Consider the following 14,448-nt stretch of genomic DNA (forward strand, 5'->3'; position numbering starts at 1 on the left):
ATCTGTTGGGTATATATCCTCAAGCGGTACTGCTAAGTGACAAGAAACACTTACGTTCAGGTTTGGGAAATACTGCCAAATAATTTCAGAAGCAGTTAGGGAAAAAAAAAACCAAGGTAAAAAAAAAAAAAAAAAAAAAAAAAGCCGTTAGGCAAACTTAAACTCCTACCAATAATGTATGAGAGTTCGACATCTGTCCTGCATCCTTGCTGAGGTGCTTTTCCTTTCAGCCATTCTAGTGGGTATATATCTCACTATGGTTGCAATTTGCATTTCCCTGATAATTAGTAAAGTTGGGCACTTCTCCACACATTTACTGGTCATCTGGAAATCCTTTTTTGTGAGGTGCTTGCTGAAGTCCTGTGCTTATTTTTCTATAGAGTTGACCACCTTTTACTGATTTATAGATGCTTTTTATATATTGTAGATACAAGCTGCAAATATTGCAAATCTTTAGTGGTTACTTTAAAGACTGCAACAGTATCTTAATCCAATCAAGGACTGCACTGCAGTTTTCACAAAGCTCAGCCTATCACTGCTTCACCTCCTTTCCTGGGTATAGCTCTTCACAGGTCTCACTGGATAGTCTAGGGTGTTGACTAGGGTTCTTCTTTGAAGGTAGTTCATACAACTCCAGTTTTTCTCTATTTGGCACCATGAGACTGAAAAACACTCTAATCTGCTTTTCTATTTAAATTCTTAGCCTTTTGCCCTGTGCAGCTTAAGAATTTAGAAAATTCCTTGAGGGGAAAATCTCTGAGTTTCAACTTCTCTGTATGTCTGGATCATGGTCCCTCAAATCTTGACAATCCCAAACTCCAACTTCTGTCTCTATAGCCCTATGAGATTCCTAAAAGCTTTGAAGGCTTCTCTTGACTCTTGTGCTCCTCTGCCCAGAATCTTGGTTTCCTGTCCTACAGCAAAAATGGACAAACTTCCAGCAGGAGGAAGACTCCTCACAGATACAGATTTGCCAACCTGCAATTCTCTTCTCTTGAGGGTCTAGACCCCTAAACTCCAGTTTCCCTAGGCAGCTTTCTGATGCCTGGCAATAATTTTTTCAGTTTTTCTCAGCATGAGTCTGCCAGAAGCTACTCCATTTCAGCTGGAAGCAGATGTCTCACCTTCGTTGTATTTTAAGCCCTGAGTCAAATTTCATTTTGTACTTTGCCATTATTTGTCTACTAACTTGGAACAGATGCAAACTATATATGCTGGCTGTAAACACGCACACACATTTTACATAGTTCAGATTCGTACGGTATTGTTAAAATTATATGTGACTAATAAGTAAGAAAATGTGATTAGATGTCAATAAAAGCCTGAAATATTTCAAAATGGTTGCTTTATTGAAGCATAAGGGTGCCAGAAAACTTGTTCACTACCTTTTAGACCTCTGCCTGTATATCCAAGCAGAAATACGTGAAAACACCAGCTATGCTGGTGAATTTTGCTGCTCATGTTAAAATTTTGAACCGTAGCCGACCACTTTCAAGGGAATTTCTAGGAACACTTACGAGTGTTTAAAGAAGTAGGAAACCTTTAAAAGAAGTGTTTTAATAAGTTGTCATTTGTGAAGTCACTTTAGTAGCTCCCACGTAGTGAAGCTAAACATAGTTCCAGAAAAATCAATTCAGTTATATGTACCCATCCCTCTGCCTGGGTATGCTGCATCATGATATAAAACATGTTTCTTACTACAATTTGTGGCCAAAGAGTCTGAAAACCACTGCTCTATAAAATCGCCAAAGAGGCCTTGCTGTCTTCCCTCACGCACAGCAGCCCAGCAGGCCTGTTGTCACTGCTCACAGGTGGCAGCTTCTTACCTTTTTAGAGCACTTGGCTGTGGTTTTCAGACAGCACCTCTTATGGCAAGCATACTTGCATACTGAAAAAGAAGTTAACAGTGTAGCATCTTCAGAAGTCTCTACATCAGCAACAAGGACTTAATAAATTTACTACTTTATTTTGAACATAAATTTTTTCTTTAAATCTGAGACTGTTATAATATCATACACATATACTTCGTACAGTATTAGAATGAAAAAGGGGTCTTAACCCATCCTTTTCAGAAAAATGAAGTTGAAAACATGCCTAAAATTTCTAACCACTGTCTATGAAAAAGCTTTTTATTCTTTCAAGACTGCCTGCTCCCTCCTCCCCACCCCTACCATATTCCAGCAGAGTATTTATCTATCTTTATGGTTTGATTCACAAATTAGCACTCATCTTCCCCTATTATATGTGCTCTACAATCTGCTAAAATGCCAGAAATACTATTAAGAATCATTCCAATGGGTAAGGAAGGCATTGCTGTCCAAGACCCTTACTGAAATAAAAACAAATTTGACAGCATGTTAAGATATAGGGAAGGTCTTATTTACTATCTTAGAAGGTCTAGAATAGAGGAACCAGAACATAAGACTAACAGCTGTGATCGGGAAGATAAGATAAAGGCAAAGGTTCAGAGCAGAAGTAATTTCTTGGAGCAGAAGATCCAGGGTGGCTAGGCAGTGGGAAGCGGGGAGAGGCATGCAGAGAGGAGGACACTGGGAAAATGCTCGGCCCACGTCACTCTGGTACACCAGCTCTGGCTCCTGCATATCAACACCTGCATATCCTTCTTGAGCTTGTAAAGGATGACTTGCAGGATTTTCAAAGCCCAGATCAAGTAGGGGAGGCCATATCATTGTACTGGTGAAATCATCAGTATAATTACAAAAAAAGTTAGTTAATCCTATTAAGAAATCAAACCAAGCCCACCCAAGTAATAAAAAAGCAGATTCTTTATACTTTCAGTTTTAGATGACAGAGAAAACTACCAAACCTACAGGAGTCAGACTAACACTAAACAGTCAAGCCCATGGCAAACTACCTCCTATTTCACTCTCACTATAATTTTTTATAGACTACTGATAATAAAACAATAGGAAAACCATTGCTGAACCACAGAACAAGCGGACGTATCCAGCAGTAGTGGTGAACATGATTCTCATCCTTGCTGTCCTACTGGATCCAGCCCTTCCTAATATTCGTCCAATTCTGGCCCACGAGTAAACAAAGCCTCAAAGAACTGCTGGAAGCACCAGAGTACACGTATGGAATGAGGAGTGGAAGTTAAGGTCCTCTGTAAGCCAGAACCACACTGACCTACAGAAATCTTTACTCACATTCTAGGATTTATAAGTTCTGATGAAAGGATTATAGAAGGAAAAAGTACCTTTCTGGTTATAATCTAAGAATTTGTTCATTAATTCATCAATTCATGTATAGGCCCATCTACCCAACAAATATTAACACTTACAATGTGCCAGAACTGTTCTGGGCACTAGAGATATAGAAGAGACAGATTAAGTTTCCTGACCTTACAGAGCACACACTCTCGTGGGACAGTCTGACAAACAAGAAAACAAATGAACATTTAATGTAACATTGGGTAGTGAGAAGTGCTATAAAGACTAGAAAAGCTGAGTAAAGGGACAGTGATTTGGGGGAGAGGGTGGTGTTTTAGATAGCAGAGTAAGGAAAGAGCTCTCTAATATTTGAGCAGAGACATGAGTTAACTGAAACAGTAAGTCATAACTAACATCTGGGAAAAGAGCATTTCAGACAGAATGAGCTGCAAGCAGGGGGACCAAAGAACAACAAAATATCTCACTTGGCTACAAAGAGCAGGTGAAAGGGAGTATAATGCGAGATGAGGTTAAAGAATTAGGGAGTGTGAACATCTTCTTTATGTTAAAGAAGATATAAGAAAACTCACAGAAACAGAAATACCAAGTGGTTTTAAACAGTTCCTCAAAGATCTCTCATACTTACATTTGCAAACAGAGGCTCGGTCCATTATCCATATCAGAGAAGAACAGTACTCACAGTACGTAGGGATGCTATATTGGGTGGCCTTAAAGATGTGACCATTGTGCTCCTCCACCTGGATGAAAACAAAAGAAGGAAGCTATTTAAGTTAAAGCCAACACGGTAAATGCTGCCCTAACCTGTCAGGCAATGGGAAATCCTTCAATCCCTTGTTGTCTTCATTGGGCACTTATGTCAGAGGAGAATTATAATCTTCTGAGAAATAAAATAAAAATAAAATATATGGTCCCTGATTTCAAAAAGCTAGGAATCTAGCAGAGAGACAAGACCAACTTATATGAAAATCAGAAAGCAATGTTATAAACATATAAAAGCTGTCTTATGCAACTCTGAATCAGCGTGTTAAATTAAAAGCGACAGTTCTCAAATTTCTTTTAACCTCAAGAACCTTTTATGCTTTTGAAAATTATTGATGATCTCAAGGAACTTCTGTTTCTATGAGTTATGAGTTAAAAATTGAAACAAAAAAATTTAACTATCCAATTCACTTAAAATTAGCGTTAAACATATGATATGCTAACCTAAATAACATTTTTATGAGAAAGAACTGTATCTTTAAAGCAAAACAAAAAAAGGACCAACAAGAGGAGTATTGTTTTACATTTACATAAATCTCTTTAACGTCTGACTTAATAAAAGACCCCTGTATTCTCATATCCACTTCTGCATTCAATCTTTTCAATCAGTTTAGTTTGAAATATATGAAGAAAATCCAGCTTCATACAGATATGAAATTGGAAAATGGAAGAATAGTTTAATTATCATTACATCTAATGATACTATATCAAAATTCTGAAAATGATAACTTAAAGGTTAATTGAAATATGAAATCTAAAATCATTATCAATGAACTCTTCGTATTCTGTGACTTTAACATCCATTGTTCTGGGCTTCATTAAAACTTACAACCTTTACTTCAAAGTACCATTAAGAAAATAAAAGATAAGTCACAGACTTGGAGAAAACAGTTGAAAATCATATCTAATAAAGGATTTCTACCCAAAATATATGAAGAACTGTTACAACTCAATAATGAGACAAACTACATTTTTTAAATGGGCAAAAATATCGAATAGACAGTTCAGCGAAGTACAAATGGCCAACAGATAAATGAAAAGATGCTCACAAGGATCAGCCGCCAGGGAAACGCAAATGAGAACCATGACGAGATACCACTTCACACCGCTACACAATAATTAGCATCTACTGGTGACAGCAGTATCTACTGGTGAGGGTGTGGAGAGACTGGAACCCAGCAGATACTGCAGGTGGGGGGATAGAACGGTGCACTTAGTTGGAAAAACTGTTTGGCAGTTTCCGAAAATCTTAAACCTAGAGCTACCACATGACCCAGGAATTCCACTCTTAGGTATATACCCAAGAGAACTGAAAACACATAGCTACATAAAAACCTGTCCATGAATGTTCACAGCAGTAGCATTCACAAAAGCCAAAAAGTAGAAACAGCCCAAATACCCAACAAACGATGAAAGGATATAGAGACGTGATATATTCATAAAGTGGAGTAGTATCTCAGCACTAAAAATGACCAAGCTTCTGACATACCCAACATTGCTGACCCTCAAAAACATTTTGCTAAGAAGCCATATGCAAAATAATGCACATCATATGATTCCATTTATAAAAATGTCCAGAAAATGCGAAACTTGAGAAACAGCAAGTAGATTAGCAGTCGCCTAGGGCTGGAGCTGGTAAGGGCAATGACTGCAAAATGACCCAAAAATGCTTTTAGGTGATGCAATGTTCTAAAGTTGGATTGAGGTGATGGTTATAACTGTGTAAATTTACTAAAAATCACTGAATTGTACACTCAGAAGGGATAAACTACATGGCAAGTGCCTCAATGAAGCTGCTTTAAAATAACTTTTGGTCTAGCCTGCACTTAACATTGACCACTTTACCTGTACATGATTTTGTAGTATTATGCACTGGTCATTCAGAAAATACCAGAAGAATGGGGAGCAACTGCTGAGGATGGAGTTTCTTCAGGGGGTGATAAAAATGTTCTGATTATTCAGTGGTGATAGCTGCCCAACATAATGAATATAGTAAAACCTGCTAAAATGTACACTTTGAAATGGTTAAAAATGGTAAATTTTTATTTCATATGAATTTTGGCACAATTTTCAAAAAGGGTAGATCAGCTTACAGTTCAACGCTACAAATGATGTTTTGGAGACAACCATCCTGTGCAGCCATTGCATACTTCCCATTCCCTTGAGAAGTATCACCTGCCTTGATCTGTGCTAAGTTGTCAGCAGTTTTACCCATGATTGCTTTTGTGTTGACTCAGTGAAAAAGAAAAATACTGTCATTATTACTAGGAAAATAGTTTTGATCTTGTGAAATCCCTGAAAGGGTCCCAGAAACCCCTGCAGATTTCACACTTTGAGAACCACTAGACAAAAAAAATTTATATAAGTTCACAAAGAAGTATAGAAAGATACATACCATACTGTTAACTACAGTGGTTATCTCTGCTGAGATAAAACACCCAGTAATAAATGTAATATGAAATAGCAAACACCTCGATATGGAAAACTTTAAAACCCTTTTGGAAAGACACAAAAATAGACTTCAACAGATGAAAAGATTTGAAATCATAAAGATGTCAGTTCTCTGCCTGTTTATTTATAAATATAAGGTAATCTCAGTAAATGTACTAACAGATTTTTCTCCCTCCAACTGGAGAATCAAATTCAAAGTTCATATAGAAAAATAAGTAAGACTAATCAGAAAAGTTCTGAAAAAGAAAAGGAGAGAGCCCTGCCAATTATTACACATAATAAAAGCTTACTAATTAAAGTAGTGGAATTGGCTCATGAATATTCAGATCAACTAGGGGAACAGGATGAAAAAATTCCAGCATAAAGGGGAATTCAGAATATAAAAAAGAATGACACCTCAAAGTAGATGGGTAAAGACAAACTCTTAAATAAATGGTGTTGAATTTGGTAACAAGTAAAATTAAATTTGTATTTCATACTACACATCAGAATAAACTCCATAAAGATCAGAATTTAAATATAAAAAATGTGACCATTAAAGTATTCAAACAAAAAATTGAGAACTTCTTCATAACATTTAGGTGGGTAGGTGGGGAAAATTTAACTGGGACTAAAAATTAAGAAATTTTGGAAGAAAATACTGGTAAGTCAAATTTCATAAAAGTAAAAGTCTTCCATATAGCAAATGATATCAAAAGACAGATCAAAAGGCAACTGACAAACTGGGAAAACATTTGCAACTTATATCACAGACAAAAGGTAATCTTCCTCATATACGAAATTCTTACATATTGACAAAGATCAAAACCTCAATAGAAAAATGGATAACAAATATAAACATTATAGGCTACCAGGGGGAAAAAAAAGCAAATGGTACTTAAGAAGAGATACTCAAGTTGACTGGTATTGAAAGAAAAGCAAATTAAAACTTCAGGGAAATACAATATTCCTCATCTATCGGATTGGCAAATATCTAAAAATTTAACAACCCATTTTCATACATTATTGCTGAAGCTGAAAAACGAAATTATCCCAATTGGGTAATAAGGCAACATTTATCAAAATAACAAACGCATTTTACCTATGACCCAAGAATTCCAATTCTAGGAATCCCCCTCCTCCCTCTAACCCATACACACACACACACACACACTCACACACACTACACACACAGAGTTATTCATAGTGCCATTAGTCGTCGTAACAGTAGGCTAGAAACAACCCAATCCAGCAAGGAGTATAAGACAGCTGTAAATCAGATTTCTACGCACAGCTATTGTACTGGGTTTGAAATGCTGCTGTAACAACTTCCCATAACAGCAGCTTAGAACAACACCCATTTATTATCTAACAGTTTTGTCGGCCAGAAGTCAGACACAGGTCTCACCAAGCTAAAAGCTGGCATTTTTCAGAGCTATGTGACTTTCCGGAGACTCTGGGAGGTAATCTGTCTCTAATCTCAACCATGTTGTTGACAGAACTCAGTTCCATTCGCTCGGAGGCCCAAAGTCCTGTTTCCTTGCTGGCTTCTAGCTGGTGGTTGTCCCCAGCTTCTAAAGGACGTTCACACTCCCTGACTAGCAGTCCCCTGGTCTCTGCTAAGCTACAAACAGGGGGCTGCATCCTTCTCCTGCTTTGACTTTACCTTTTATTTTTCTTTTTGGCCAAATAGGTTTTATTGTTTTTATTGCTTGTTACTACTTTTATTAAACAATGTTAGGCTTGTAGGATGATTAAGAAAACAACGAATATTCTTGGAATTTGTATACTCTATTAACTGATATAAATCAATCCAGTCTTCCATCATAGCAGTTAATTTTCAGGCTGCACAAAGATAAGTAATTTATATTCCAAACATAACAAATCACCTCTGGGTTAATCATCCAGTACTAGTCGCAAATTCCTACTATACGGCTGCACATAGGTACAGAATTTTAGCACAAGGCCGATACAACTGAGAAAGCATCTCCAGGCTAATGGCGATGGAAGCACTAGAGGCGGGTGTTAGCAATGGGTACCCTCCTGAGTTCTAAGGTCTGCGAGTCAGTCAAGGCGCTTCGCATCCCTCCTGGCTGCCTGGACCAGATTCATTATCACCGACACTGAGACCAGCATCAGTTTTTAATGCAAATATCAAGTCATCAAACTCCTGGGACTCCTCACTGGCTATTACTGACCCCTGGCTAAACACATCCTCCCGCCAAAGGGAACCTGGAGCCATTTTGAGGACCTGGCTTCTGCCAGGGCTGGCCTGACTGACGAGTTGGAAGCATGCGCTCTCCAGCTGGGTAGCACGTCCCCCATGGCACTGACAGACCCCGGATGGACCTGCTGAGGTCCCCTCCAGCAGGAGGCATTCCACTCCCCAGTGTGAAGAAGGCGGTACTGTACCTTGGCCCTCCACTGGATAGCCGTCCTTCAGAGGGCAACACATATGGTAGTGCAAGATGAAGTAAACCACAAAAACGTACAAAGTCCCTGCTGATCTTGGAGAGCCTCCCAGAGAGGCAGGAGGCAACAAGCTCACCCTGGGGACACAGGCAGGCTGGGGAGCAACTAGCATGCAGACGCTGGTGCAAGCAAGTGCCTCCCTGGAGCCCTGACCTCTCCCTGTCTCTTTCACTATCTTTGTCACATAAATCTCTCTGACGGACTCTTCTGCTTTATTTACTATTATTATCAATTAAAATTGTTTTTCCCAACTTTTTAATTATGGCAAAATACACCTAACATAAAATTTACTGTCTTAACCTTTTCTTTAAATTGAAGTACAGCTGATTTATAATACTGTATTCGCTTCAGGTGCACGGCACAGTGATTCAGTTATAGATACACGTTTTTATTTTCAGGTTATTTTCCATCATAGATTATTTACAAGATATTGAACATAGTCCCCTGTGCTACACTGTAAATCCTTGTTCTTTATCTATTTTATATGTAGTGGTGTGTATCTGCTAATCCTATACTCCTAATTTATCCCTCCCCTTACCTTTCCCCTCAGGTAACTGTAAGTTTGTTTTCTACGTCTGTGAATCTGTTTCTGTTTTGTAAGTAAGTTCATTTGTATTATATTTTAGTTTCTACATACAAGTGATATATAATATTTCTCTCTCTCTAACTTATTTCACTTAGTATGATAATCTCTAGGTCCATACACGTTGCTGCAAATGACATTTCATTCTTTTCTTCATGGCCAAGTGTGTGTGTGTGTGTGTGTGTGTGTAAACGTCCCACATCTTCTTTATCTGTTCATCTGTTGACAGACACAGGTTGCTTCCGTGTCTTGGCTGTCGTAAATTGTGCTGATACGAATATTGAAGTACATGTACATTTTTGAATCAGAGTTTCCATCTTTTCTGGATACATGCCCAGGAGTGGGACTGCTGGATTATATGGTAACCCTATTTTTAGTTTTTTTAAGGCATCTCCATACTGTTGTCCACAGTGGCTGCACCAATTTACATTCTGACCAACAGTGCAGGAGGGTTCCCTTTCCTCCTCACTCTCTCCAGCATTTATTATTTATAGACCTTTTGATGGTGGCCATTCTGATTAGCATGAGGTGACAGCTCACTGTACCTTTGATTTGCTTTTCTCTAACAATTAGCAATGCTGAGCATCTTTTTATGTGCCTGTTAGCCATGTGGATGTCTTTTTTGAAGAAACATCTAGGTCTTCTGTCCATTTTTTGATTGGGTTTTTTTGTTTTTTCAATATTGAGTTATATGAACTGTTTGTATATTTTGGAAATTAAGCCCTTGTTGGTCCCATCATTTGCAAATATTTTCTCCCCATCCACAGGTTGTCTTTTTGTTGTGTTTATGGTTTCCTTTGCTGTGAAACAGCTTGTAAGTTTAACTCAGTCCCATTTGTATATTTTTGCTTTTAAGCAAGTAGTAATTTTTTTAATGCCTGCCTTCACTAGCAGATTATGAACTCCTCTAGGGCTTAAATCACCCTTGTAATTACAGAGATTATAGAAAAGTATATAATAAACATATATAATACAAAAGATAAGAATATGAACAATGGTAAAATATGCTCAAATGCCTTTGGGAGTGTTTTTTGAATTAGAAGTACTTATATTTGTAAAATCCTAAATGGTCCTCATACTCTTTGGAAGGGAGGGAAAGCTCCTAAAAAGTTCCTTCCCCACCCCTACTTCCAAAAAAGGGTCGTATCTGACTCTTTCATGAGTAAACATCTCCAGTTTTCTACAACTGAAGGAGGCCATCATTAATAACAAATCAAGCCACAGAATTCAAGACACATCTGTCATTCTAAGCTTTTGTAAAGGTATAAATGATTACCCCCAGGCATCTGATAAACTTATTCCTTAAATATATCCACAGAAATACTATATGATATACTTCACACCGTTGGTCTAACAATTACTTTTCTATAACATAAACAAAACAGATTATAACTTACCAAATCAGTTTCTTTTTTCCTTCTTTTCTTTCTCTCTGTTTTTAGCACCTGGTGGGAGAGAAATACAGCAACTATGATGTAAGAAGGACTAACATACTTTCTTCTTCTGCAAATGCTGAGATTTTTCCTCTACAGGTAATCAAATAAACAGCTCTTTATTCAGCAGGAGGAAATGTACAGTGCTAGTAAGCAAATGTGAGAAAAAAATTTAAATTTAGTAAAATACAGTGCTCAAAAAAGCAACAGAATGGAAGGACACTTTAGAAATTACTGTTTTTTTAAACCTCAGTTATGTCCAGAAGCCATACCATACTGATATAAATGATTGTTTTATTTCAATCATTAATTAATTGATTATTAATTTTAAAGACTGCACTTTCCGTATTTTGGCTCTAGAAAACTCTCCATCCCAGAGCTAAATATAAAAAGGTATCATTGGGGACATGGAAAAGCTTTTTCACATGTAACATTTTCTGATAGCCACAGCAGAGGACAACTGAAGCCTAACCTTTTAAAATCATAAACAAAGGTAGTGTAAGTCTAGTAGGAACCCTCTGCCTGACATATGAAGAACTTAGCTTACATGTAGAACAGAAGAACTTTCAAGGATTTGTTTATACTTAGCTACTTCAAAAGGATTTAAGATACATTACAAATTAAATATATATAAACCAGAATAACTGAAAATAAAATGGGACATAATCAATAAAAAGGATTAAGAGTATTCCTGACACCCAATAATTTCAGCTGGAGTACTGAAAGGAAACACACTGACAATTCTGCCTAAGTCTCCTATCTCTTCTGTAATATGAATGTCATAATAGTTAATAGGATTGAAGCAAGAAGTAAACAAAATATCAAACACCTAGTATAATTCCTGGTACTCAATAAATAAAGGTTATTAGTACTATTACCTGGATTTCCAGATACACATATTTCCCTAAAACCTAATTCAAAGAGAAATATAATTTGTGGTTCCTTACATGAAAGTCACTAGAAGATATAACGAATCACATCATTAATCACTGTTTTTCAAAAGGAAATTCATGTACTGACCTCTATCAATGCTGAGGGTGTAATCTTGAGGGGACAACATTTATTCTAACTAACTGACAAATGTATTAATTGCAGAAGATTTAGATAATATGGCCTGATGAACTTTTCAGACAGAATGGCAGTTTGCTGTAGTGTTAAGTTGACATGTTCACTGTAATGTTTTTCTCAAATACTATTAGTTCCAAACAGACTCTTAAGAAGAATTCATAATTGAATCCTTTTAGAAATAAAAATATATTTACCTTTGTTGGTATATAATCCAAAGTCTTGAATTCATTCATATATTCATCTAAAAACACTTTAAAAGTGTTGACCCAAACTCTGACTGGAGATTCACTCCAATCACGCTGCTCAAGCCTCATGGTCTTTTCCAGAATCTGTTCAAACAGTGCGTAGAGGTCTTTATACCGGATGCTTTTCCCATCATCTATCTAATAAACAGTAAGAGAAGACATGTAAGGCTTTATGAAAAGACTGTTTAAATATGGAAGGCTGATTCAACTTTTACCGTGTGGTATTTTGAGTAAAAATTGGAATCCTGACATAATGACCCAGGTCAGGTGGTATCGGCAAATTCCCACTCCACTATGGAATGTCTACAGAATAAAACCTGCTGAATTTCAGTAAAACCCCTAACAGTTTAAACAATGTGATAACTGGAGAAAGTCCGGGGGATTTCTTCCAGAAGTGCGGCTTTTTTTTTTTTTTTTTAGCTGTAAAGGTTATTTGCATCCCTCTTAGTTATCTAGCTCCCCAGAAATGAATCTTGTTCAGACAGCTTTACTCTAAAAGTGAAAGAGTGAACACCTGAGTCCCTGCCTAATGACACATTAGAAAGCTTGTACTTTAATTCACTTTTCCAAAGAAGAGTGGCAAGCCTAGAAAAACACCGTACATGGAATGCCTTTTAACTTATTTAAATGAGGTCTGGAATCTTTTTGAAAGGGAAAAAAAGCATTTAAGTGACCAGAACTTATTATCTACATTTAGAATTTATTTCTTTTTCACATCTTCAAAATTAGAAGTTGAACTTTTTCTTCGACCCAGGGTTAGAAAACCACTATTAAGCTCTATTACATAATGTTGGCTCTTCCTGTGTGACTCAAAGTGTTCCAGTCCCTAATCTAGGAAATACAGGTGTGAAGCAGGGAAAGACAAGAGCACGGTAAGCAGAAAAATATGGCTAACACTGTCTCCACCCAAACCCAGTCATTTGCCCTAGCTCAACGGCTATTTTATCACAGTCTTGAAATTCTTGCTCTCTTAGACTGTATGGTTCCTATTTTTAAAAGGAAAAAAGAAAATCTTATACTGAGAAAGAAAAAGTAGAGGATACACAGAAAGTTCTGATTTCTCTTTTCATATTAAATTATAGGTTAAACAAATTAAATACAAATTATTATTTAATAGAATAAATATGACAATTCAGAGATACTAATAAAGATTTTATAGCTCAACAGCATTAATTATTATATACTTTAGCTCCAATAATAAATTTTCTAAAACACAACCAACATCATGTTAAAGTATAAGGTAAACTTGGAAGTGATATAAACGCATACATAGAAATCAGTGAACATACCTGCTCTAATTCCACTAAATAAGAAAGTATAATGATTCCACACAAATGAGAATTACAAGCTAGAGCCAGAGCTAAAAAAGGATTATGAGAAGTCAAAATGGTAGAGAGCCCCAGGGTGAGAGAGGATCATACCTAGAAAATCTGAATTCAATTTCTTAAGAAGATGAAAATACACCTGTAAGGGGGGGAACTACTCAAGGAAATTCAAGGAGTCTGTTAATCTGAGGTCGGTCAGTTGCTTTTCCTTATCTGTCCTTGAAATAAAAACAAGGGACTGGAGAAAGCTCTCTCTGTATTATTCTCTAAGGCATCGCCAAATTTTTCATATGCTGAACTACCGATTATCTCCCAACACAGTCCAACTTACCGCCAATGCAGATGAATAAAAGCTGAAGATATTCTGCCGAAATTCTTTCAGGGCTTTTTTAAATACAACATCCACTAGTGTGTCTTTCTTGCTGTCTTCATTATCTAGGTCATTCATCTGGGGACCACAGAAAGAGTTTTTGTACACCATCAACTAATTGAAAAGAAATAAACGCCACAGTGGACATACACTGCTTCTTCAACAACGACTGTCCTGCAAGTGCAAGCCACTGCTGTTACAGGACACAGGTGAACGCGTGACTAGACAGCCCAAGTTTTACTACTACTCATCTTTTTGTTTTTTTAATGGAGGTACTGCGGATTAAACCCGAGACCTGGTGCACGCTAAGCACACGCTCTACTGCTGAGCTCTACCCCTCCCCTCCCAAAGTTTTATTACGACTAGATGCTTCCTAAGGTCCCTTCTAACACCGTGACTCTATAGTTCTGCCACCAGAAAAACAACTCAACATGGGCAATGATGAGCCTCAACTCAATGCCTGGAATGCACCGTGACAGCTATAGCAAAACTGAAGTCAACAGTGAAGCCTAAAACCTTCAATACCGTCTCTCCAGCCTGACTCACGCATATCCTATTATCTGCACCTT

The 14,448-nt window shown here is 37.2% G+C and overlaps 1 protein-coding gene across 1 annotated transcript in view; it reads right to left on the minus strand.

Moving 5' to 3' along the window:
- Positions 1 to 14,448, minus strand: part of MYO9A (myosin IXA) — a 170,869-nt gene that overhangs the window by 21,947 nt on the left and 134,474 nt on the right. The window contains 5 exon segments of the mRNA XM_032469163.1: positions 1,827 to 1,888; positions 3,820 to 3,931; positions 10,836 to 10,883; positions 12,134 to 12,322; positions 13,841 to 13,957. Of these exon segments, the coding sequence (XP_032325054.1) occupies positions 1,827 to 1,888; positions 3,820 to 3,931; positions 10,836 to 10,883; positions 12,134 to 12,322; positions 13,841 to 13,957 (528 nt within the window).

Source organism: Camelus ferus, chromosome 27, assembly GCF_009834535.1.
Source record: "Camelus ferus isolate YT-003-E chromosome 27, BCGSAC_Cfer_1.0, whole genome shotgun sequence".
In the NCBI taxonomy this organism is placed as follows: domain Eukaryota; kingdom Metazoa; phylum Chordata; class Mammalia; order Artiodactyla; family Camelidae; genus Camelus; species Camelus ferus.